General features: G+C 30.8%; 2 protein-coding genes across 2 annotated transcripts; both read right to left on the bottom strand.

The window, feature by feature from the left end:
* Window positions 1-205: 205 nt before the first annotated feature.
* Window positions 206-4,369, bottom strand: LOC107932829 (uncharacterized). Its single transcript, XM_041075346.1, has 7 exons — window positions 4,115-4,369; window positions 3,920-4,006; window positions 3,535-3,822; window positions 3,127-3,288; window positions 2,504-2,557; window positions 1,814-1,960; window positions 206-779 (listed from the first exon to the last, which is right to left on the bottom strand). The coding sequence occupies exons 1-7, from the start codon at window positions 4,250-4,252 to the stop codon at window positions 393-395; spliced, it is 1,263 nt and encodes a 420-aa protein (XP_040931280.1). The 5' UTR covers window positions 4,253-4,369; the 3' UTR covers window positions 206-392.
* Window positions 4,370-6,493: 2,124 nt separating this feature from the next.
* On the bottom strand, window positions 6,494-14,010 carry LOC121205106 (uncharacterized; the record flags this gene model as incomplete). Its single annotated transcript, XM_041076036.1, has 8 exons — window positions 6,494-7,032; window positions 7,909-8,055; window positions 8,294-8,347; window positions 8,583-8,744; window positions 9,640-9,846; window positions 9,906-9,992; window positions 10,744-10,856; window positions 13,989-14,010. Coding segments are annotated over 8 exons (1,173 nt in total), but the record flags the coding sequence as incomplete, so codon positions are not given.
* Window positions 14,011-27,067: the final 13,057 nt, after the last annotated feature.

Below are 27,067 nucleotides of genomic sequence, written 5' to 3'. Positions count from 1 at the left end.
ATTTCATATTTAAAATATAAAAAAATAATAAACAAAAAAATTAAACAAAAGACATGGTATAATTTAAAATTTTAAAAGGCAAGGAGGAAAAGAGAAATTTACCCAGATTGTAAATTAGTGTGAGAGCGTCGGTGTCAAAAAAACTATAATGAGAATATGATATGTTCCAGCCTTCCAGGTCCCTATATTCTCTGTCCATTTTAGTCTCGTACTTTTATTATTAATCAAATTTAACAATGTAAGTTTAATTGCTAATACTTGTTAAAATTGTCCTATTAAATTCATCACTAGTAAAAGCAAATGGCTACTAACACCACAATAGACACTATTTCTATTATTCAAACTTAGACAATTTCTAAAAAAAGTGAACACCTGAGCCTTTAGGGTTGACTCTAGGGACAATTATAATTTTGACCAGGTCCCCCAAAGTAAAAAACCGGTAAAGTTCCATATCCTTCTTGGTAATTATAAGCAGTGTAGCAATACTCTTCATCAACCCAAGTGTCTACCCATTGTGGGTACTTGAGTTGCATTGAGAAATCAACAATGGCAATATTATCCATGTAACATGCATTCCCTTGTAGACCCCAAGCAAATTGGCCACTCCCCATGCCAGTCTTGGTGTGTGGCGATTTCTTCACTTTTGGGCTATAAACTTGTCCACCCCATTCAACTATTGTTGAACTATGATTCAAGTAAAATAGTAGGCTTGATGCTGGCCAATACCCAATTATCAAATCTTCTTTAATTTTTAGCCACCAATTGTTCGTGTTTGGATCCTGCAAATCAAACATCTCGATTAGATGTAGTTGTTAAAGTGATAATAATTTTACATGTCAGTCAAATCTTAAGATGATTTATGTATATATAAACAATTAGCCAACGAGGTTTTGGCTTTTCAGTTGAAGTAGAAGTCTTGAGTTCTTGAGACTTAGGTTTGAGTTTCTCTATGCTTAATTTATGTCATATGTGGATTTTATTCTGTTCTTTCCGGTGATTATATTTTGTAATAGTATTATTATTTTAAAAAATTTATTTTTATTCTGGTTTTAGTTCTCGTTCTATGTTCAGATTTAACCATTTCGTTTCAGTTTAACACTTAATTTTTCTCAGCCAAAGTAAAATTGACCTTAAATCCTAAATTAAATTGATAACACAATTCAATTAGTAGGCTTAAATTGATGATAATGCAGTTAGTAGTTGTCCTTAAAGTGATAAAATAATAAATTTAGGGTTAGTCTATACTCAAAGTCTTTATACTATTTATACAATTGGAATTTGGTCCCCCTATATTTATTTCAAGGAATTTAGATATCTATATTTTCAGATTTAGGGTTAGTCTATGCTCAAGGAATTTAGATATAAGAACTTTGAGTATGTCTTAACCTAAATTTATATCTTAGCAGAATGGTGTTGTTGTTTTATGGAAGAATCACGTCATCAATTTAATAGCAACAACTAATTGTGTTATCAATTTAGACCTAGAAATAACATTATAAAAGTAAAGGAATCAAATTATACCAAATCTGAAAATTAGTCCCCTCTAATTTTTTTCTACTTTTATATTGTTATAGTAGGTCCAAATTGATAAGACCATTAGTTGTTATTGTTCAAAGTGATAAGATGAAATTTTTTTTACTGATACTGGATCATACAATCAAGGCTATATGAAAATTCAGTCAACTAAATTCAACTAATAATAAATCCACATCATAGCTCTAATAACGAAAATTTAATCTCGATTTACTAGAGGGACTAAAATGAGAATTAGACCAAAGAAAAAGCTGAGGGAAAAAAAAAGGGTTAAGGTTACCATAAATATGCCAACATTGATATAATACTGTTGACCAAACTCAGTGGAGACAGGCTCAAGGGCTCCACCAAAGGCAACTTTGGAGCTTGTTTGAACGAAGCCACTGCAATGGAGATCAAAGCAACCTGTTGTCTTGTATGAATCTTTCTGCAAATAAAACATTCACAATTTTCAATGATTGAATTAAATTCAGATAATAATAAAAAAGGTTAAATTCCTTTTTCAGGCCTAAACTTGGTAACTATTCTCGCATTGAACTTAAACTTTATTTTTTGTCCAAGATTTATCCTGAACTTGACAATTATTTTCACATTGGGGCCTAATTTTTTTCTTTTCGAAGTTAGTCCTTGAACTTGGCAATTTTCCCACATTGGGATCCAAACTTTTTTTTCCAAGTTAGTCTTTAATATTTCCTTTAAAATCCTAAAGTTACCCAAATGTGGAAACAATTGCTAAGTTTAGGCTCTAGTATGAGAACAATTACCAAGTTCATGGACTAACTTGGATAAAGAAAATGTTCAAGCTCCAATGTAGGAACAATTACCTAGTTTAAGCCCTAATGTAGGACCAATTATCAAGTTCGGGGACTAACTTAAACTAAAAAAAATTCAAAGCCTCAATGGGAGAGTTGTTGCCAAGTTCAGGCCATAAATGGTAATTTAACCAAAAAAAAGACTTATATGTACTTACAGTCCAATGTGCAAAAAATCTAGTCTTTTTGTCACCATATAATTGTGGGTTTACCTGAGAAAATATATAAAAGTTATTCAGAAAAACAAAAGGAACAAAAAGGAAGTGTCAAGTGAGGTTGCTTTTGGATTGAATCAATGGTTAATTTAGGTTTTAAAGTTTTTATGTGATTTTGGTTTAGGTAAATTTTAATTTGGGTGTCTTTTTATTGGTCAATTTCGAATTTAAATATTTTGAGTTTGATTTAGGATCATTATTTGTTTGAATCATTTGTATACAAAAGTAATTTTGAGTTCAGATTAGACAAGTTTAAATTGAGCTTTTATTATCAAATCAGGTTAGATTAGAGGCGAAGTTAGAAAATTATTTTAGAAAGTTGGAATTAAATTATATATTTTTATGAAAGTTAAAATATAATTTCACAATTTTAGTAACTTGTATATTTATAATTTTTAAAAGATTAAATCAAAATTTTATCATTTTTTGGGAGATAAAATATAATTTTACTTTTTACATAATTAAAATTTTGCAAAACTTAAAAGGTTAATATTAAAATTTCACATTTTAAAGGGTCGAGTACCCTACCAACTAGATCGAATTTTCAAGTTTGCATAAGAACTTACCATCCATCCGGATTCCAAGCTTTCAAAATTATCACCAGGGCCAGCTTTAAGCCAAATTTGAGCAGTAGTGAACTCATCTTCAGATTCAACATTTGGATTCCAAACATTGATATCTGCTTTAGCTCCTATGTAATTGTATCCAACTGTAACAAGAGTTGCTGCCTGTTTCAAAAAAAAACACACACAGAGTCAATTCGATTAGATCCATCAATTTTAACTCGAATTTGTCAATAAAATTTGGTCAATCCAAATACAAACTCAAAATGAGCGAAACCCAACTGATTTGAGCAAATAATCAGAAATGAAATTCAAGCCTAAATTATCTGAACTTGAAACAACAAGAATCCAAAGTCGACCCAAACTAAAATGCGGCGAAAATCCCTAATTAAACCTGAAATATATGCTTACGGATCGATTAACAATTGTAGGCATTGAGAATTTAGTGTTGTTAAAAAATGGAGATTGGCCATCTTTATGTTCTATTGTTGTGTTTGATTTCAAGACAACTTCTTGAGGTTTTCTTCCAAACTGTTGGGCAGAATTTGCTCTTAGTAAATTCTCTCTTCGAATCCTTCGAATCGAGACAGTTCCTTCCGGACAGCTTCCGCTTTTTTGCCATGTTTGAAACACAGTTAGTTTCGACGACTCATTTTTCGAGTTGATTTTCAGTTCTTTTAAATCGAAACTGGGTTTCATCTACAATGTTCAATAGCATCAATTACATCCGCAATCGCAGTGATAAAAAAAAAGAAAAGAAAAGAAAAAAGAACAGTAATGATATAAAAAGATTTACCTGGATAACGTGATTCCTTAATGCAGGGTGATCAAAAGCAGGTTGTTTATAGATTTCGACGCAATCAATGATATCCCCATCTTCACTCTATCATAGCCATTTTCAACACTCAAAAGTAAGCACCAATTTCGATTTTGTTGTGTTTGTGTAATCATATCGTGTCTAATTTTTTCAGGTTTTAGTAAATACTTTTACCTGTATGGTCTTCACTGCAGGCTTGTTAAGCTGCTTTAATTTCTCTTCAACATCTTTAAAATTAGCTTTTCCATTTACTCTGTTACTCAAAAATAATAAAATCACAGCCAAGAAAACCCTAAAAATAAATTTTGCCATTTTCTTTAAACTCCCTAAAAAATTGTATAAAAAATGAAGACAGAGTGCTGCTTAACCTTTCTTTAAAAATTAAAATTTTAATTATTATTTTTTTGTTCTTGAAAACTGCTGTAATAGGAGAAATTAAATGCTTCAAGATTTAAATTCTAATAAAACAAAGTGCTTTTAATGATGTTTTTAATTCAGATTCTTTGTTGGGCATATGTAATTAATAAAACCCAATCTGAAAAAATCTCTTGGAAGGATAAAAGAAAAAGAAAATATGCATTTATCATTAGAGACGATATTGTTGAGAAGAGTAGTCACGAATTTTAAAAATAAATAGTAAAACGAACATGAAATTAAAAAAAATTGTGTTTCAAGTTGTTAATAAGTATTTAAAACTCGGTGATTAAGTTTTAGTTTGATTGATATTAGCATTGTTACCCATTGAGGAGATGCATTGCATTATCTTCCTATTTAATAGTTGGAAGGGGTTATAAGTAGCTCCAAGCATTGTATAAAAAAAAGCAGATATGATAAGAATATATGCTAATATTAATATTCAGAAAAAGAAATAAGTATTTAAAACTCAATGACGACATATTAATATTATTAAAATTTCCCGTACATTTAAAATTTAATTCTTCTATTTTTCTTTTTAGAAATTTAGTCTCTCATTTTCAAGTTTAAAAATGCAAGCCTAATTGTTGATATTGTTAAAATTCTTTTATTAGATTTTTTTGATAGATAAATTCTTTTGTTAAATTTAAGTATATTACATCAATTCTTTTGGTTATATGGTAACCAAGTAGTTTTCTTTTTAAAATTTAAAATATTCAAAATATCACATTAATAAAGTGAAAAAATTTTAACAATGTTAATAATTGGACTAAAATTTTTAATTTTGAAAATTAATGACTAAACTCATAAAAATAAGTGACTTAAATTTAAAAAATACAAAAAATATAAAAGCTTGGATCATATTTTAACTGAATATTAGGTTTAGGGAGGTTATAAAAAAGATGTGCATGTCTATATAATCATATGGTAATTTATTTAAGATTTGGTTATTGTAATTTCATTATCTAAATTAATGTTGGATTTCCCATCATATGAAAGTTAATAGAGGTTTTTCTTTTTGGTGAATTATAAGAGGAGAGTAAAGCCCTAATAGTAATGTGACTTGAATTCAAGTCACATCTGGAGCGATAAACATCTTGACCAGTAGGTCAACACACAGGGTTCTAGTCAATAAAAGGTTTTAAGTTAACATTAATGGTTTTTAACAATTGTACTTTTTATATATTTTTTAATCCTGGTTTTTGTATTTTAGACTATTTTAATAAATTTTAAATTATTTATTGACGTAGGGTATGAGACAAATAGTGTCATGTAAACATGAAATATGCATAGACTGCCACGGGGTTATTACACCAACATCATTAAAAATTAGTGTTTTTGTTAGAATTTTTGTTTAGAAAAAGCAACTTGACTCTCCTTAAATGAGGGCTAATTTTTTGTTAAAATAAGGACCAAAATGATAAAAGGTGTAAATATTAAGGGTTAAATTTATTGGTATGTATTTTTTATGAAAATATTTTTTTTAAACAATTGTAAATTTTAAAGGGGGAAGTAGTTTTTATAGGAGTTTCAAGAATTTTATAGTGAGTAATTATTTAGAAAATTTTATTATATAAACAAGGCATAAATATCAAATTTATACATGAAATTTAGTTTAATGTGCAATTTGATATATGAATTCTGATTTGATGCAATTATATACATGAAACTTGAATTGTGATTCATATGTATATATAAAGCTTTAATTTCGATTCAATTATACACATTTAAAGGAATGAATACATACATTTATTTTCATTTTTGATTAATATAATTGTTTGTGTATGAAATATATTAACGTAAAATAGTGTGAATTCGATAGTGTTATTAGTAATTTATAAAAATTGAATCAAATCAAAATTCTATATATGTATAAATTTGCACAAAATCAAAATTCATGTATGATATTACACATTGAATCGAAGTTCATGCATAGTTTTAATATTTATTCCTATAAACAACCAGGCAATAAGAAGCACAATGCACTTTAAATGAGATTCTAGGTTTAAAATTGTGGATAAGAAAAACAACATCAAGATAACTTCGCTTATCACGGTTCCAACCTAATTTAACTCTAGATTAATCAAGACTAAATATGACTACCGAATACTAAAAACTATTAATTCGTTACATCAAAACTCAAATAAGAAATAGATTATACAATCCAAGTTCTGGAAAGCAAAGAAACAACGCATTCAATTTCCTCAGTATCCCTAAACCACAATCATCATCAAGTTCATAAAAAAAAAGAAAAAAAAAGGAGATAATTTGAAGCCATTGACGAAGACACTCTCTTTTCAAGGACACATATCATTCCTTCCAGGGCCACCAAAATAAAACTCAGGATCTACAACATAATCCGAAACATATTGAGATTGATAACACCAATATTCATCTGCGTAAGTGCCCACCCATTCCGGGAATTTCAAGTTGAGCGATATGTCGAGAATCCTCATTCTTTTCATATACCCCGAATTCCCGTCGATATAATCCGGGAAATTACCGTTGCCCATTTGTGTTTCCGTGTGGGGAACTTGCTCCAACTTTGAGCTGTAAACATCGCCGCCCCACTCGGCACATTCCGCACCGTAGGTCAGTGTTTTGAACAGCTTCGGTGGCCAATACCCTATGTTGGTTCTTTCACCGTATTGAACCCATAGATTGTTTGTGTTTGGATCCTGAATATGAAACAAAAAGGGAATTGAAATGTAAATGATGATCACAAATTTCAATCGTTGCTTTGTGTCAAATGTTTTGGTATGTTGGATTGGTTTTGGATGGGATAAATTTGGATATGATTGATTCGGTTTTTTAATATTTTTTATTGTTTTCGATTTCGTGTTGTTTCATGTTCGGGTTATTTTTGTTTTAGGTCATTTTGAGTTCATGTTTTTTAGGTTTGTTAGTTGATTTTATGGACTCGGTCATTCCAAGTTCAAGTAAGCTTCATATTTGAGTAGAGGTGAGATCAGTTCGGTTCGCAAAATTTTAATACTAGCTTTGGACTTTTAAATTTATTTTGATAAAACGGAATATGTTTTTAACTTTTGGATATTATTTGATAATATTTCTAAAAAGAAGTAATGTTTTAAATAAAAAAAAATCTTATATAATAATTTTTGAAAAGTAAATTTTCATATAAAATTTTAACTTGTTTTTTATTTTAAAAATACATAATATTTATTTTTACATCATAAAAATTATAAATTATATAAAAATAGAATTCAATTCAGTTTGGATAATCATAGTTTTCTTAACTCTTATTCCATAAACCATTCAAACACCATGATTCAAATTGATCAAATTGGTTTTGGGAGGGTTCTTTTTTACCCCTAGATTTAAGTCATTTTGGGTTTTTCGGATTTGTCATCTTGTTTCAGGTCATTACAAACTCAAATCATTTTGGGTTCTAATTATTTTTATTTAAGTCTATTTTAATTTGTAGTCGAAAATATTAAGTTATTAATTATTTACAATCAAATCAGATTAAAACATATTGGGATTTTAATAATGTGTGTTTAATTGAAAGTTTAGAGCTTTGATATTTTGCTGACCTTAAATATAAAGAGAGTTATCTGATATGGGAGACCTCGGAAGACAGAGATAGGGTAAATGGCTGCACCAAGAGCAATTTCATGGCTTGTCTGAACAAATCCAGGGCATGTTAGATCAAAACACCCTGTTTTCTTTGATGCATCAACCTATACATGCACACAAGTATTTGGTTATTTTGATATGTTAAACTTGGATTTGGGTACATTTCTAACATTATTACCTTTAGAGTTAAATTTGTAAATTTCAATCTTAAAAAGTTAACAAATTAAACTATTCAATTCAAGAAGTTAAACCTTTGGATTTAAAAAAAAAATTTAATTAAAACCCTAAACTTAATGACAATGAAGCTTCATGACATTAGTAAAGGTGTTAAACTGAACTTACAGTCCAATAAATAAATAATCGAGTTTGTCTATCTCCATACACACCAGGATTCACCTGAAAAAACTTGAAAGCTTCAAAAGAATATTAATAACTATAAGTTTATCTAACAAGTACAATGGTAAGACACATTGCATTCTTAATGAAAGAAAGTAGATTCAAATTTTCAAGACGATACTATAAAAAGGAACAAATACAAGCCTCGAACATAAATCACAAAATGAACATGAAAGATATAAAATAAAAATAAAAAAGAGCTTAGAGGTATTAAAAAAGAGTTTGATATACTAACCGCCCAACCAGCTTCAACGCTCTCAAAATCATACCAAGGACCACTTCGGAGGCTGATTCTAGAAGTGGAATATTCATCGTCGGATTCAACATGAGGATTCCATACTTTGATATCTGCTTTCACTCCCGCATAGTTATACCCTTCCGTCAACAATATTGCCTTCTAAAACAATGCAAAACTCCCTATCAGGCTTGTTGGAGAATCGAATTATTTGTCTAAATTTAAAGATTCACACGATATTTTCATAAGTTTGGGCTAAAATATTAAATTTGAAAGATAGATTTGAATAAAAAGTTGGATTTTTTTGTATTTTATGTTTTATGTAATTTATATTATAAGAATATTAAATATGCTATACCACAATGTAAATATTAAAAGAATTATATTTTTGACTTAAATAAATTCATAGGTCGAGTAGAGTTGAGGTTTTTTGTTAGCTCTATGCATGGTATAATTATACATAGTTGTCCAAGCTCAAACTTTGCCTACTCTTCCTTTTTTTTAAAAAAAATTAATTTATTTTTATTTAATATTTATTAAATTTCTAACTATAAACAACGTAATAGTTAATTATTTTTATGATATATTTTGTTTTTCATATAATTAAAATTAATATAGTATAAACTTAAAATCGAGTCAAGTCAAGTTAAGCTTAGGCACTAAATATTGGAACCTAAATCCAGTTCATATTTTAAACTTTTCGTTTTTTTTAAACCCATTTTTTAACCCTAATATTTTTATCTAATCCCTTCTAAATTTTAAGCAAGTCTTCGAATTTGGGTGGGTAAGCTAACCCTTAAATAGGTTTAGGTTTAAATTTAATCATTTATATTTTATAAATGAGCTTGGACAAAATTTGTGACCCAAAATTTAAATTGTGCTTAGGTAAAATTTGAAACTCACAACTCGATTCAAACTTAATCTACTATATATGATATTGATACCGTCCACGAGCTCTACTAAAAAAAACAAGTTTAGTGCGAATTAGGAATTATAAATTTGCCATGTTTAATCGCTTGAACAAATAAGAAACTAGCATCCAAAGTGATGGGGGTACCGAATGGTTCCTTTGATGTACGGTCAATGGACTCTTCTTCCTTGAGTTTGATAATAGCTCATCATCATTATGGGTTCTTCTTCGAACTACTGGGATTGTTCCTTTTGGACAGCTTCCACTTTTCTGCCATACTTGAGATGTTACACTCCTCAAAGGTTGTTCACTTGTCTGAATTTCCTCCATGTTTGGATTATAACTTGGTGCCAACTACATTAAACAAAATCGAATGAAAATAATGCTTTTATTAAAAAAATGAAAATGTATACCTGGATGATGTGATTCTTCAAAGAAGGATGATCCAATGAAGGTTGCTTGTAAATGTCAATGCAATCTATAATGTCACCATCTTCACTCTGCAAACAAATACATATATCGTTATTCATTAATTTTGTATTTCCAAATTCAAGTAGTGGTGTGAATAAAATTTTGAGTGATAATATTTTAGAGATCACTAATAAAAGGGTTAAATTTAGGAGTTGGCAGCAGTCTTGACTCCCAAAAAATCATAAAATTATAAGTTAATATAATAGTAGAATCGCAGTTTGATCTTCCAAAACAATTATGATGCTAATTTTACCCCTAAAATGCCAATGTCACAAATATTGTGAAACTAAATTCTGTAGCTTTCGTTGTCAAACTCGAAACCAACTAACTTCATATGTTCGAAATATAAAAGCAATAAACCCTAGTAAGGGATTACAAATGTTGAGATTTAAACCCTAATCAAAGCGAAGAGAGGGTGGCAGGATGGGGCCTTGATGCCCCCCATAAATTGCTTTAGTCCCCCTAAAGTTTATAAAACCTTAAATTAATGTTTGGTAAAATTATAGTTTGGCCCTCAAAAAGTATTAAAATTTTGATTTAGTTCTTTTGAAATCCATAAAAATATAAGTCAATATAAGAGTGAAATTACATTTTAATTTTCATTAAAATATATAACTTAATCTCAACTCTTTTTAAAAAAAATTTAACTTCGGCCCCCAACTCTAGATTTACTTAACGGTATCCTTAAGAAGTGACAATATATGAAATATATGAGCTAAGTTTTGGGATCGGGGGACGAAAATTTCAAAGAGTAAAACAAAGGATAAAAAAACATTATACCTGGATTGATTTCACTGCATGCCTTGTAGGGTTGTTTGGTACATTTTTTCCATCCAAAATCTTAGGTTTTGTCGTATCCAACCCTAAATCAGCCTCTCCAAGCACATAACAAACTGTTAACCCCAAGAAAATGATCACTCCTTTAAAATTTGTTCTTCTCATTTTGATATTGTTTCTCAAATTGATAATCAATGGCATGTATAATTGCATATAATATTGTATATAGGTGTTTTTTTTTTTTTGTGATCACACAAGCATTTTTCTAATGATTTTAATCATGAAAAATACAATCTTTTCTCAAGGAATTATTATTTGCCATTATATAGATGTCATAGATGATCAAATCACACATAAACTTTGCATGCTTCACCTTCTAATCATTCATTTCCCATTTACAATTTCAAATTTTTGAATCATGCTAGGAAAATAAGATGGAGAATGGTTTTTTCTTTTCTAAAATATTATTACTTTAAACCATCAAAAAGATATTGTAAGTAATTTTGGAGATATATATATTGTAACGACGTAAAAATTTTAGCTTGGTCGCTAATTGTGGTGATCTATTGAAAACTTGAAAACTGAGGTTTGATTTTAAAATAAACAAGGAGTCGCCACCGATCCTTTTTTTAGGTGTGATCGGACACCTATTAGATTTATGTTTTTAAAAACAAAAGAAGGCTGAGTTTGGGTCCACGTCAAAATCCAGAGAAAAAGTAAGGTTCGGGAGTCGGTTACGTGTGAGGAAGGTATTAGCACCCTCGCGACGCCCAAAATTGGTATCTCATAAACATGTGTTGTCTTGATTTTCAAAAATACGGGTTCAATATAAGATTTAATCGTGATTCGATTGAAAAGACAAGAAATTTTAGTTTTTGGTTTTTTAGAAGGGTGTTCCGTCTTTAACACGAGCCGACAAATTCCATGCAACATAGCGATGAAATTCGATGACTTAATATTAAATCAGTACATTGCCTTGATTATTGAAATTAATTAGAAAACACGAACGAGATTTTCGAAGGAATGTAAAACAAAATTGAGACAAAATAAATGGAAGAACTAGAAATATATTAAAGCAAATAACAGATATGACAATAATATTAAAACGCTAACCATGCATGCAAGATTAAATATAATTATAGTATCAAATACGAGAACACAACGATTATACATATATAAAAATGACATTAAGATTATAAACGTATCAATATATAAAAGTATGGTATTAAAGGCATACATAACGTACATAAAAGATATATGTAATATGATACATAAGCATATTAAGTTCACATACATAGACATAATATATATAAAAATATTAAAATAAAGAAAAAAGTGATACTATGTACAAATATATATGTACACATAAAAATATACACTAATATTATATAACAGTAATACTAAAAATGATGATGTAATATAAAAAATAAATATAATATCATAATATTAAAATAAAGTAATTAAGATCATATTATATATATACGTACATAATATAACAAAAATACATGCATATATAGGGTATAAAAATGCACATAATAGCTATTAGGAATATATACATGACATGATATTAAAAAGAATTGTATAAGTATAATGGTATTTAGGAATATATACAAAAGATAATATAGAGTATGGACATGGAAAGGTATATAAGAAAATAATTAATAATATTGAAATGAAATAATGGAAACTACTAGATATACATACACACATATATAATGAAATATATAGTAGTATTAATAACAATAATAAGGACTATACATATATGAAATAGCATGAGAAATATACGTATAAATTAGTATATAAAACTAACTAATTGTGTATAAACACATATATGATATATTAAAAAGAGTATGCACACGATATGTAAAAGAAAATATATGCATGAAAATATATACATGAAATATTATAAAAATATATAACTACGATACTAAAGTATGTACACGAAATAATGTATAAAAAATATATTACTAATAATATCAAAATATATACATGATAATATATATATAAAATATTAGAAAATATATGTACATAATATACATGTGAAAAAATATACACATAATATAGTATTTGAACATAATAATAATACAACATTAAAAAATATATATGATATATTTAAAGTATAGTATTAAAAGACACATGTATATAATATATGAAGAATATATATATACGTATAATACTAAAATATTTAGGTGATGTGTACATGTTAGAATAAAAAACCTTAGTAATAATATTACATAAGTATATATAAATATATTAAGTATGTATACGTATTATAAATATATAAATATATAATCAAACATAAACTAATATTAATAATAATAATGATAATAATGATAATATTGAAATATAAAAAGCAAACATAACATTAATAAAATATTAAAATAAAGTAAATAAAAAATATTAAATATAAATATATATATACATACATAATAAGAGTATATACTAATACATAATAATAATAATAATAATAATAATAATAATAATAATAGAAGAGATGGCAATAAATAATAGTAAATATAATAATAGAAAATATCAAAATTAATTAATTTAATAGTAAAGGAATGAAAATAAACTAAAAAGGAATAAAATTGAGTAAAAACAAAGTTTCAGGGCCGATTTGTAATAGAAATAAAAGAAAAGGATGAAATTATAATATGTGCGTAACTTGGAGGGGTCAAAAGCGGAATAAACCCGAGCCTCCAAAACGTACCGTATTGAACCGAACCAAATTGAAAACCATGCAAAAATTCAGGGCCAAATTAAAATAACGAAAAAACTTGATTGTAAATGCCAGAAAAGCGGAAGGACTGCGAGCATAAATAGCCCATTCAAACAAAAAAAGATCTGGAGGCGGGTCGGGTCGGATAGTTCGGGTCATGCTCAAAACGACATCGTTTTGGGGTTAATGAGCAGCCCCCAAAACGACGTCGTTTTGGTGGGCTATATAAGGCCTTAATTTGACAAAAAAATCATTTGATGAAGAGAAAAGAAAAAAAAGGGAGAGAAAGAAGAGAGAAAGGGGCGAGGGAGAGGGAGCTCCGGCCAGGGGGGCCGGTCACCGGCCGATCGTCGGCCCGTCGCCGGCGCTGGCCACCGTTTTTGTTTTTTTTTTATATTTCTTTTTATCTATGTATATATATATGTGTTCTTTTTGAAAGAAGAGAGAAACAAAAAAAAAATAAAAGGAAATATGCTATGTATTCGAAAGAAGAAAATATAGGTAGACAGAAACTAAAAAAGAACAAAACCTTTTATTTCTTCAATGAGTTTTGATCAGCTTGATATATATTCTTAGTGTTTGAATCTATTCTGTTATTCTCTTGTTTGAATCCCCTCTAAAAAAAATCCTCTCGATTTTTGCTTCTAATCGGCTTATATAGCCATTCATGCAAGTCTGTTTCCTATATTTTGCTAATTGCGTATTCTCCTTGTCTTGCAGATGGTGGTTGAACGGTGGCATGGGGGTGGACAGAGGTGATGGGACAGAAATGGCGGTCAGTAAGCAGCAGACAGAGGGATGGGCATGCTGGTGCTGCAGGGTTGGTGGCGCAAGTGGGAACCGGAAGTGGGGCTAGGGTTTTGGGTAGTTTGGGCTGATTGGGCTGATTGGGCTGATGCATTGGGTTAGTGGGTCAGTTTAGGTGGGCTAGGTTGGTGGGGATTAGGGGGTTAGTTGTAATGGTAGGCTAATTGGGCTCCCGGGTTTTGGGGTTTGGGTCTGGTTGTAAAGGGTAAGAAGTTGGGCCCAAAATTGGCTTGTAACATATATATATATATTAGTCTTATAGTACACAAAATATTTTATTTAACTAAAAATAAGAGTTTTTCTCAAAGAATATATAAATTACTCATATAATTCTTAATATATTACTTTTGTTTGTATATTTGATTTTTTTTAATTTTCATAATTAATTTGGTGTTTAGTTAACTCGTGGCATCAACTCAACAGAGCATTTAAATATTGTATATATAGGTAAGGGCAGTGGTAAGCTTTTCAAAAAATTGAATCCGATTTTGTTTTATGCAATCTCATTATAAGTTCTGATTATATTTTCTCTTTTTGACACAATGCCTAGAACTACCCACAGCCCCCTCCCCAACCTATAAATAAGAGAATAATGCGCTTCAAATGCACTCGAATTATAAATATTTTGTAGTTGAATTAATAAATTTAAAAAAATAACATTTTGATATAGATGGACTTGGAATTTTATGAATGTAGGCCTAGAATTATAAATGGCTTAATGGACGTCTTTATAATCTTTACTTTTTGGGTCCATTATGGGCTTATCCATGGATCTCGGCCATGCTGGAACTGAATATATTGGTAAATTCCATGAAAGTCCCTGTACTTTGTATTTGTTGCGATTTCTAATTTTTGAAATGTGGTATTCTCAATCATGAAGCTATTTTTTTTTCGTAAGTTGCATAATATAGGCTATTTAAATTATGAAATTGTATTTTTACTATTGTAAAAATATACAAGTTAATTATGCTTTAAAAAAAAAAATTCTAACTTCTCCTCTAGTCATATCATCGCATGTTTAAACATTTAAGCTATGTCAAATTAATTTTTCTTTTATAAATAATATTTTTATTAATATTTAAAATTATATTAATTATTTATTTATTAAAATAAATTATTAAAAATATTTTTATTAAATTTGTCTTCAAGTTATTTAAAAATAAAATTGAATGGTAAAATTCAATAATAAAAAATCAAACTTTAGTTTCACAATTCAATTAGAATTGGTAAAATTCAATATAGAATTAAAATAGTGAGGTAAATTTACCTTTAGTTCAAAAGTATAAGGGCAAATATCAATAAAACTAAAATATGGTGGCAAATTTCAATTTGTAGCTAAACTATAATGGCAAATCTGCACATTAGCCCAAAAAAATCCTTAACTTATAAGAAAAAGAAAAGAGTTAATGTACCATTCGACACCTAAATGTGGCTTCAAGGTTTAATTTAGTACCTAATTGTTTTGTCCTAATTTGTACTTAAGTTTGGGTTTAAGATTTAATTTGGTATCCAAATCAAACAATGTCACGTGACCAATGAATGTTTGACATATATGCTCTCATGAAAAAAAAAACATGGGTTCTTAATTAGGAAAAAAAACTTAAATACTAAATTAAAATTTGAAGTCAAATTTAAGCACTAAATTAAAGAAAAAAATACCTCAAAAATCAAATTTAAAAGGTTTGCATACCAAATTAGAAAAAAATTTATATGCTAAATTGAACATTAAAATTAAACTTAAATACCAATTAGTATATTAAGCCAAATAAAAATTAACAAACATTAACCGCGTCCAAAATAACCGCCAACAGTAGGCGGTAAATGAAAATTTTACACACGTATAAACAATTGACGAAATTAAGGAAACCCCTCGAAAATGCCAACTGTAACCACGCTGGAAATCCGGGCAGCTGCCCGAACTTTCCCTCTCTATATATCGACCCCTCTTATCTCACAACTCTCACTACCCGCAAAATTTTCTTTTGATTTAAAGCTTAAAAAGAAAATTTTCAAGTTTTTCAGTAACCAATCAACAATGGCTTCCTCAATGAATTTTCTGATGCTTCTTTCCCTAGTTGTTTTTGCTCTAATGGCTTACGCCATGGCTGCCGAGGCTCCAGCTCCAAGTCCTACGTCGGGATCCGGCTCATTCTCTCCTTCATTCGTCTCTGTTTTCGCCGTCGTGGCTCTGCTCTTCGGCTCCGGTCTCCGGTTCTGAAGGTGATACACCTTGTTATGGCTTCTACGGTTGCTGTAGAGAGACTCCTGGATTTATATATACATATATTCGGCTTTGAATTTCAATAATAATAGTAGATCTAAGGGATGATTCTATATATAATATGAGAGAGAAGTAATTATGTGCATCAAAGATTATTTGATTGTTGATGTTTGGACTTCAATTATTTTGTTAGCATTATGAGTGGTATTTTCACTTTTTATATATATTCTCCGTTTTGTTTCATAGTTTCTTACGTAGTTTTGAATATTTTCTTGCGTTTTCGCTGCTGCCAAACAATTAAAGCAGTTACATTCTCTACAATTATGTTACATTGCACTTCCCTCTGAAATTTGTTCAGATTGTAAAGTCAACTTTACCCTTTCATTGCTTCACGTTTCTCGCAATAATGCTAGTTAGTGCTTGCTCACCACTATTCTTTCAAAACATTCTTAATTTTTTTTTTCTTTCTAAATTTTAAAGCATCTTTAAATACTTTACCGAAAATTGAATTTCGTTTCTAACTTCTAAACCTGGAAATTTGCTTCGTTGTTACGCACTTCGTGGATTGGAGACGAAAAGTTGATGCTATTTAATAACCATTTTTAATGGTTTATATTTTCTTTGAACTTTTTTTTGTACCTTTTTAAGTTCATGCTTTTTATTATTATAAATCATCTTTTAAATTTAAAAAATCCCACACGATTTTTATTCGTCTTTTATTCTTATATTCTCCACTGAGAAAAAAGGAGAATGAAAAGGCTTTTCTTTTGGTCTCTTCAGTTTTTCCTCTAATAAAATTATGCTCATTTTATTCAAATCTAATCATTGTATGAAGTTATTTGGAGATAATAAACTATATATATTAGCTTATAATTAAGGTGTGTTGAGCGAAAATAATCTCACATTTGATGACATTGGTATCGGTTTATATTTTATTATTTCTTTTTTTTAAGCCATCGAAAGAGCTTAAAGCTTATAGCATTAACTCATAAACCCGAGAAACCATCGAACTACCACAAAACAAAGCCACAGATTCTAGTTCTAGCATTTCGGGCGGTACATCATTTTTCAACGGTGCAGCCGAAATCTGAAGGAACATATTGGCCGGAAACTTTACCGGAATAGAATGTATACCCGAGGTTCCGTTTTACTACTGGTATGAGATGTACTTGCCGATACCATTGGTACCGTAGTACATTAATCAAAGCCCACGCATTATGTAATTAACGCATTATGTAATTAACTGTCAATGATATGACTGTGATTGTGATTTGCTCATGTCAACGGTTCGTGAATCCTACCAACTATAATTTCTTTCTCCATAAAGTCATAGTCATTGAAATAAACATAACCAATATTAATGGTGAAATTTTAACATAGCAAAAAAAATTATCGTGAAAATAAAAGTATTATAGAGGTTTTTATTTTAAGATTTAAATTATATTTTATTCATTTTATTAAAAAATGAGTAAATCATTTTATGTATATTAAATCAAAAGGTTAACTCTAGAAAATTAATCATTGTACTTCAAAATGAGGTACACGTGTCATATTTTATTAGTCTTGTGTAGAAATAGATGAAATTTTTAAGAAAAATTATAAATTTGTACTTTGATTTAATATACAGAAATTAGTTTACTTATTCTTTAAAATTAACAATGATAAAATACAATCTTACCCTTATCCCTCAGCCGTACATTTACCCGAAAGCTGTAAATGGAAATTTTATAAGCAATTAACCAAATTAAGGAAGCCCCTTGGATTTTGCCCCCCAAAAAAGAAGCCCCTTGAAATGTGCCAACTCTAACCACGCTGGAAATCCAGGCAGCTGCCCGAACTTTCCCTCTATATATACCGACCCCACCTGTCTCACGCCTCACACTGCCCTCAAAAAATTTCAAATATTTTTCGTCCTTTCGATTTGTCTCTTAAAGAGAGAATTTCAATTTTTCATCCAAAAATGGCTTCCTCCATGAATTTTTTGATGCTTGTTTTCGTCTCTGTTTTTGCTCTAATGGCTTCCGCCATGGCTGCTGAAGCTCCAGCTCCAAGTCCTACCTCAGGAACCGGCTCTATCACTCCCTCATTCGTCTCTGTTTTCTCCGCCGCCATGGCTCTGCTCTTCGGCTCCACTCTCGTGCTCTGAGTATGATGCATCTTGTTACGGCGTTTCCATGTGTTTACGGCTATGGATGCTCTAGAAAGTGTTTCGGATTTTCATTTTTATATAAGATTCATTTTAAGTCGGCTTTGAATTTTAGTTCTAGTAGCGGATCTATATATATGAGTGAGTTATGCTGTTTTGCGCTTCAAAGATTATTATATGGTTGATGTTTTGATTTTGATTATGTTGAATATTATTATGGAGTAATAACGTTCTTATTAGTATAATTAGAGATATTTTCTCTTTTTATACATCTTATATGGAAGTTGTTGATAAGTTAAATTAAAAAGGGGTTGAAAAGTCAAAAATGGTGGGAGGTGCAATTGGCACCGAAAGAAAAAAAATAGTTGGCAAGTTGTTTAAAGTTGAAAGGGATAATTGCAATTTTGGTCCCTAATTTTTTAGGCCATTTGCAAGTTAGTCCCTGAACTTCAACTATAAATAGGCCTAACCATTTCTCATTTCAATCATCCCAACCAATCTTTCTCTCTTAGTTTTCTCTCTTCTCCCATTTGAGAATTCTTAAGGAATTCTATTTGTTTGTAATACTTTGGAGATAGTAAAGTTATCATCTGGTGTTAGTGCCCGAGGACGTAGGTATAATTTACCGAACCTCATTAAAACTCTTGTGTTCTTTCTTGTCCTATTTTTCTTTCAATATTTGAGGGTATAATAGTAGTATTTAATTGTGCTATTAAATTACTATAGAAGGGATATTCTGTCTAAGGAAAGACTTGGTATTTAAGAGATCCATGTGATCCACCTCTCTTCCCTGGGAATTGAACTTTGTGTGATTTTTTAGTACAATAATTTACACGCTTCCGACCCTATTGGAACAACAAGTGGTATCAAGAGCCGAAGGTTAATCGTAGTATGCTCTGTGGTTGCAGTTTAAACTGATCTTCCACATCAGAAAAGATTTCCTTAGGTATATATTGAAAGATTATGGAGAAAACGGTCGGTGTAGGAGCTTCAACATCGTCCATGTGGACAAGACCGACAATTGCAAATGCAAGATTGGCCGTGGAGATCTTTGATGGCACGGGCCATTTTGGTATGTGGCAAAGTGAGGTTCTAGATGCCCTTTTTCAGCAGGGTCTAGACATTGCCATTGATGAAGAGAAACCAGATGATGTACAGGAGAAAGATTGGAAGGCGATCAATCGGTTGGCATGTGGCACAATTCGATCATGCCTTTCTCGAGAGCAGAGGTACGCTTTTTCAAAGGAGACTTCTGCAAATAAGTTGTGGGTGGCACTTGAAGGAAAATTTTTGAAGAAAAACAGTCAAAATAAGCTCCACTTGAAGAAAAGACTGTTTCGCTTCACATACGTCCCAAGTACCACAATGAATGATCACATCACCAAATTTAATCAGTTAGTCACTGATTTGCTGAATATGGATGAGACATTCAAAGATGAAGATTTGGCTTTGATGCTGTTGGGGTCACTTCCTGAGGAGTTTGAGTTCCTAGAAACTACTCTACTTCATGGCAGGAGTGATATATCTCTGAGCGAAGTCTGTGCGGCCTTATACAGTTATGAACAGAGAAAGAAGGACAAACAGAAAAACTCAATCAGAGATACAGAAGCTTTAGTAGTCCGAGGTCGTTCATACACTCGGAAGAAAACTCAAAAGGGGAGATCAAAGTCAAAGTCCAGACTCGGGAAAGATGAATGTGCTTTTTGTCATGAGAAAGGCCACTGGAAGAAAAATTGTCCAAAGCTGAAGAATAAGGGAAAAGCTGCTGTAGATGCTTGTGTTGCAAAGCATGATACTAGTGACTCTGAACTATCACTGGTTGCATCATCATCGTCGTTCCATTCAGATGAGTGGATATTGGATTCGGGTTGTACCTATCATATGTCCCCTAACCGGGAGTGGTTCTCTGATTTAGTAGAACTAAATGGAGGAGTTGTTTATATGGGCAATGACAATGCCTGTAAAACTGTTGGGATAGGTTCAATCCAATTAAAGAATCAAGATGGATCAACCAGAGTTCTGACTGATGTTCGGTACGTGCCCAGTTTGAAGAAAAATCTCATCTCATTGGGAGCCTTGGAATCCAATGGTTCAGTTGTTACTATGAGAGATGGGATTTTGAAAGTGACATCTGGCGCACTTGTGATATTGAAGGGCATCAGGAAAAATAACTTGTATTACTACCAAGGTAGTACAGTTATTGGAGCAGTCGCTGCAGCTTCCGGTAACAAAGACTTGGACTCAATGCAGTTGTGGCATATGAAGTTGGGACATGCCAGCGAAAAATCCTTGCAAATTCTGGCAAAGCAAGGATTGTTGAAAGGTGCAAAGGCTTGCAAATTAAAATTTTGTGAGCACTGTGTTCTGGGAAAGCAAAAGAGAGTGAAATTCGGCACTGCTATCCATAATACAAAAGGTATTTTGGAATATATTCACTCAGATGTGTGGGGGCCTTCCAAAACACCTTCGTTGGGAGGAAAACACTACTTTGTTACTTTTGTTGATGACTTTTCCAGAAGAGTTTGGGTGTATACCATGAAAACTAAAGATGAAGTGCTTGGAGTTTTTCTTAAATGGAAAACTATGATCGAAAACCAGACTGGCAAGAAAATCAAGCGGCTTAGGACGGACAATGGAGGGGAATATAAAAGTGATCCGTTCTTCGATGTGTGCCAAGAGTATGGTATTGTTCGACACTTCACAGTTAGGGATACACCACAACAGAATGGAGTGGCAGAGCGTATGAATCGAACATTGCTGGAGAAAGTTCGATGTATGTTGTCCAATGCTGAGTTGGGCAAGCAATTTTGGGCTGAGGCTGTGACATACGCTGGCCATCTTGTTAATCGTTTGCCATCATCTGCATTAGAAAGAAAAACTCCTATGGAGGTATGGTCTGGAAAACCGGCTACAGATTATGATTCCTTACATGTGTTTGGATCCACTGCATATTACCATGTGAAGGAGTCAAAGTTAGATCCGAGGGCAAAGAAAGCTCTATTTATGGGAATCACTTCTAGAGTGAAGGGATTTCGTCTTTGGTGCTTAAGCACAAAGAAAATGATCTGTAGCAGAGATGTTACCTTTGATGAATCTGCCACATTGAAAAAGGTAGCAGATAAAGATATTCAGACGAGCAATTCTCCACAGCAGGTGGAGTGTACTCCAAAACAGGTGGAGTTTGAGCAGATGGGGATTTGCCCAGTTAATAAGTCTAATTCTCCAGCCACAATGGAGGAATTAGAGGTTGAAGAGGTTCTGACCCAAGAACCACTAAGTACACCAGAACCAGTTGCAGTTGCAAGGCCACGGAGAGAAATTCGTAAACCTGCTCGATTTACTGATATGGTGGCCTACGCCCTTCCCGTTGTTGATGATATTCCTATCACTTATCAAGAAGCAATGCAAAGCTTAGAAAGTGATAAATGGAAAAGCGCCATGGATGAAGAAATGCAGTCTCTCCTGAAGAATAATACTTGGGAGTTGGCGCAATTACCGAAAGGTAAAAGGGCAATCGGATGCAAGTGGGTATTCGCAAAGAAAGATGGATCTCCTAGCAAGAAGGATATTCGCTACAAGGCAAGATTGGTAGCTAAAGGCTACGCTCAGAAGGAGGGAATTGACTACAATGATGTATTTTCCCCTGTTGTGAAGCATTCCTCCATTAGAATTTTGTTGGCCTTGGTAGCACAGTTGAATTTGGAGCTAGCTCAACTTGATGTTAAGACGGCTTTCTTGCATGGTGAGTTAGAAGAGGAGATCTATATGACTCAGCCAGAAGGATACACAGATGCTGGTGGTAGAAATTGGGTTTGTAAGCTTAACAAATCGCTATATGGATTGAAGCAATCCCCGAGGCAGTGGTACAAGCGATTTGATAGCTTTATGAGAAGGCAGAAGTACACAAGAAGCAAATATGACAATTGTGTGTATTTGCAGAAGCTGCATGACGGATCTTTCATTTATCTACTCTTGTATGTTGATGATATGTTAATCGCTTCGAAGAGCCAAAATGAGATAGATAAGCTGAAGGCTCAGTTGAATCAAGAGTTCGAGATGAAAGATCTAGGTGAGGCCAAGAAGATTCTCGGCATGGAGATAAGTAGAGATAGACAGAGAGGCAAGCTTTGTTTGAATCAGAAGCAATATCTGAAAAAGGTATTACAATGTTTTGGTGTAAATGAAAACACAAAACATGTAAGTACCCCACTTGCTTCTCATTTGAAACTTAGTGCTCAATTATCTCCGAAAACTGAAGAAGAAAGAGAATATATGGCAAAAGTCCCATATGCTAATGCAGTTGGGAGTTTGATGTATGCGATGGTGTGTACGAGGCCTGACATTTCACAAGCTGTTGGAGTTGTGAGCAGGTATATGCATGATCCTGGAAAAGGACATTGGCAAGCTGTGAAATGGATTCTACGGTATCTTCGAAAAACCGTAGATGTTGGTTTAATTTTTGAACAGGATGAAGCACTTGGTCAGTTTGTAGTTGGATATGTTGATTCTGACTTTGCTGGTGATTTAGATAAACGTCGTTCAACTACGGGGTATCTGTTTACTCTTGCGAAAGCCCCAGTGAGTTGGAAGTCTACCTTACAGTCTACAGTAGCTGTGTCTACTACAGAGGCAGAATATATGGCAGTTACAGAAGCTGTTAAGGAGGCTATTTGGCTTAATGGATTATTGAAAGACTTGGGAGTTGTTCAAAGTCACATTAGTCTATATTGTGACAGTCAAAGCGCTATTCATTTAGCGAAAAATCAAGTCTATCATTCAAGAACCAAGCATATCGACGTAAGATATCACTTTGTGCGGGAAGTCTTTGAAAAAGGAAAAATTCTACTTGAGAAGATTCCGACAACAGATAATCCCGCAGATATGATGACCAAGGTGGTAACAACAATCAAGTTTAATCATTGTTTGAACTTGATTAACATCCTGAGAATTTGAGCACCTTTAGGTGTATGGCGCTCGAGAGCGCATTTGGAGGCACTACAAAAGATAGCTTTATCGAATTTGGGGAGTTGAAGGAAGTGTGTGAAGATGTGATTATCCTAATCAAATCTTCAAGGTGGAGATTGTTGATAAGTTAAATTAAAAAGGGGTTGAAAAGTCAAAAATGGTGGGAGGTGCAATTGGCACCGAAAGAAAAAAAATAGTTGGCAAGTTGTTTAAAGTTGAAAGGGATAATTGCAATTTTGGTCCCTAATTTTTTAGGCCATTTGCAAGTTAGTCCCTGAACTTCAACTATAAATAGGCCTAACCATTTCTCATTTCAATCATCCCAACCAATCTTTCTCTCTTAGTTTTCTCTCTTCTCCCATTTGAGAATTCTTAAGGAATTCTATTTGTTTGTAATACTTTGGAGATAGTAAAGTTATCATCTGGTGTTAGTGCCCGAGGACGTAGGTATAATTTACCGAACCTCATTAAAACTCTTGTGTTCTTTCTTGTCCTATTTTTCTTTCAATATTTGAGGGTATAATAGTAGTATTTAATTGTGCTATTAAATTACTATAGAAGGGATATTCTGTCTAAGGAAAGACTTGGTATTTAAGAGATCCATGTGATCCACCTCTCTTCCCTGGGAATTGAACTTTGTGTGATTTTTTAGTACAATAATTTACACGCTTCCGACCCTATTGGAACAACAGAAGTGACGTAGTTATGCTGTTAATTTGTCGCCGGTGATTACTCCTCCAGCTATGGATGCTGTAGAGAGTGCATCGGTTTCTCATTTATATATGTATACTTCTTTTAAAATCTGCTTTGAATTTAGTTCTAGTAGCAGATCTATATATATGAAGTGGGGTAGTTATGCTATTTGCAGATCAAAGATTATCGATATGGTTGATGTTTTGGATTTCGATTATTTTCAGTATTGTTATGGAGTAATAATGTTCTTATTAGTATAATGAGAGATATTTTCTCTTCATATATAACTCTGTTAGGACCTTTAGTATATTTTCTTGCGTTTTCTCTGCAGCCAAACAATAAAAAACAGCTACATTCTCTACAATTATGTTACTTTCATCTGAAATTTTGATCTGTTTGTGAAGCCGAATTTACCCTTTCAGTGTTTTTGTATTGTTCTCGCAATAATGCTAGTTAGTGTGTCCACCACCTTTTTTTTTGTGTGCGCGCGGCTATCACTGATCATTCAAAACAGTTTTTTTTTTTAATTTTAAAGTGATTTTAAAAACTTTACCAAAAATATATATAATTTTGGTTCTAAGTTCTAACTTCTAAATCTGGAAAACTGCACTTCCGATAATTCTTTTTTCGGTTCGAAACGGAAAGATAATTGTTCTCTGACAATTGCTTGTGGTTTTATATATAATCTAATCAGGTTCTGGTATAGAATGTTTTAAATTTTAGGGTAAATTATTTAAATGGTCACCTAATTATGCTTGTGTTTTTCTTTTGGCCACTCAACTTTACAAATTTTCAATTTAGGCATTAGTATTTAAATTTGTTCTAAATTGATAATGGGAAGCCTTTTCTTAACTGATATAATAACACATTTAGTCCTCAATTCTTAGTTATTATATCAATTTGGTCCTAATTTTAAACAATTCAAAAAATTTAACCCTTCACATTTATAAATTCTATCAATTTGATCCTAACTTTCTAATCAAAACTTTTAGCTTTTAAAACAGAGACATTCCACATCTATTAATTGTCTTTATTTATAGCTGAAATTATCCAATTCGGTAAATAACCCTTTTTATTTATGTTTTTAAGAAATTAAAGTTAGTAATTAACTAAATGCCATTAAAATAATAGAAAATACAATTTTTAAATATATAATATATAATAAAATTATATAAATAATTTAATATATTTGTAAAAAATAACTTTTGTTTTTAATCCATTGGTAAATAATTTAACACTAAATTATATTATTAGTGATATGTATTACTTCTTATGGATTTAAAAATTAAAACAAATAATAACTAGAACACATGATAATCTCTTAATCAATTTATAAAATTAAAAAATCATTATCAATTAACTCTTTTAAAATTTTCTCTTATGAAAAATTAAATGTTCATAATGTTTTGTTATATAATTATTGATTGAACAATTGGATTTTTCAATGCTATATTTTTTAACTCTGGATTTTATTTTCAATTTCAATGACCAATTTCGAGGATTATTTCTATGTACTTTGAAAGAAATATCATAATGTTAACAACAAGAGTAAATCTAAAGTGTTTTTTTTTCTTATTTAAGGTTTTTCCATTTTCTTTAGACAAAATTTTATCAATCAAAGGGTCATAAAATATTATATTTAGAAGAAAATTAATGAAAAAAGAAAAAGAAAATAAAGTTTCAAGATAAACCCATTAATTTCAGGAATTAGCTCGAAAAATGACTTGTTAATTGAGGAAGGGTTTTTTATAATAATGAGTAAATTATATAGTTGATCACTTAATAATGATCATTTGTATAGCTTACCATATATTCTATCCTATCAATTTTTATTTTAGGCATTGAAATAAATATTTTGCAATAAGGGTATTGTTCTTATAGATCTTTTTTATTTTGGTCATTTGTTATTTATTTGGGGTTAAGCAATGCTATTGTACACATATTTTAGTCACTTAGCTTTAATAAGTTTTCATTTTAGTCACTCTTTCTTCTTCTTTTTTTTCTTTATATTTGATTTTAATTAAAAAATAAAAATAAAAAATTATGTTTCAAAACAACTATTATATGAGATTTATTAATTATTGTTTATTTAATTGATAATTTGATTTTTAGAAATATTTATAAAAAAAACTTTCCACCTTTACCGAATTATGATTAAAACTAATAAAATAAAGCTTAATTATTTAAAAATAAGTCAGAAAGTTCAAAACTTATATGAAAGCATTATAATATCATGATGAAAGTCAAAATACACGAGTTAATTTCAAGTTTGAAGATAAAATTAAAAGAGTTAATTATTTCCAGTCAGTTGTGAAAAAAATCATTTATATATGCGGTTTTTTTATTTTAAAGGTTTATAAAAAGTTGTTGAGCTCAAACAGTATTAAGTTTTTGCAAACCTCTATTTATCAACATTATAATTAAAGAGTTTGACTACCCAATCTTCTATTTGTACCCAAATCAATTAAAAAAAGTCTAAAACTTTATTTACCAAACACCTTCAATATATTGATCTCTCAACAATTTATAATTCAATTCTGATAAGGTTAAAAAAAATTCTAAAGTCACTATTGTGTACAAGTTCTCTCAAAGAATTATTAAAATTTAACTTTGGATAATTCCAATTATTAATCCGATTGTGGCATGTAATTTTTTATTTTTATTTATAGTTAATTTGAATATATATTTAGTGTTTATAATTAAATATATATTTTTTGCTTAAAAGCTTATAATTTTACTTAAAATCTTCAAAAATAGGATATGTATAATTTTATGA

The sequence above is a fragment of the Gossypium hirsutum genome, chromosome A08 (assembly GCF_007990345.1).
Source record: "Gossypium hirsutum isolate 1008001.06 chromosome A08, Gossypium_hirsutum_v2.1, whole genome shotgun sequence".
Classification (NCBI taxonomy): Eukaryota; Viridiplantae; Streptophyta; class Magnoliopsida; order Malvales; family Malvaceae; genus Gossypium; species Gossypium hirsutum.
This window is presented reverse-complemented; position numbering and strand designations above follow the sequence as displayed.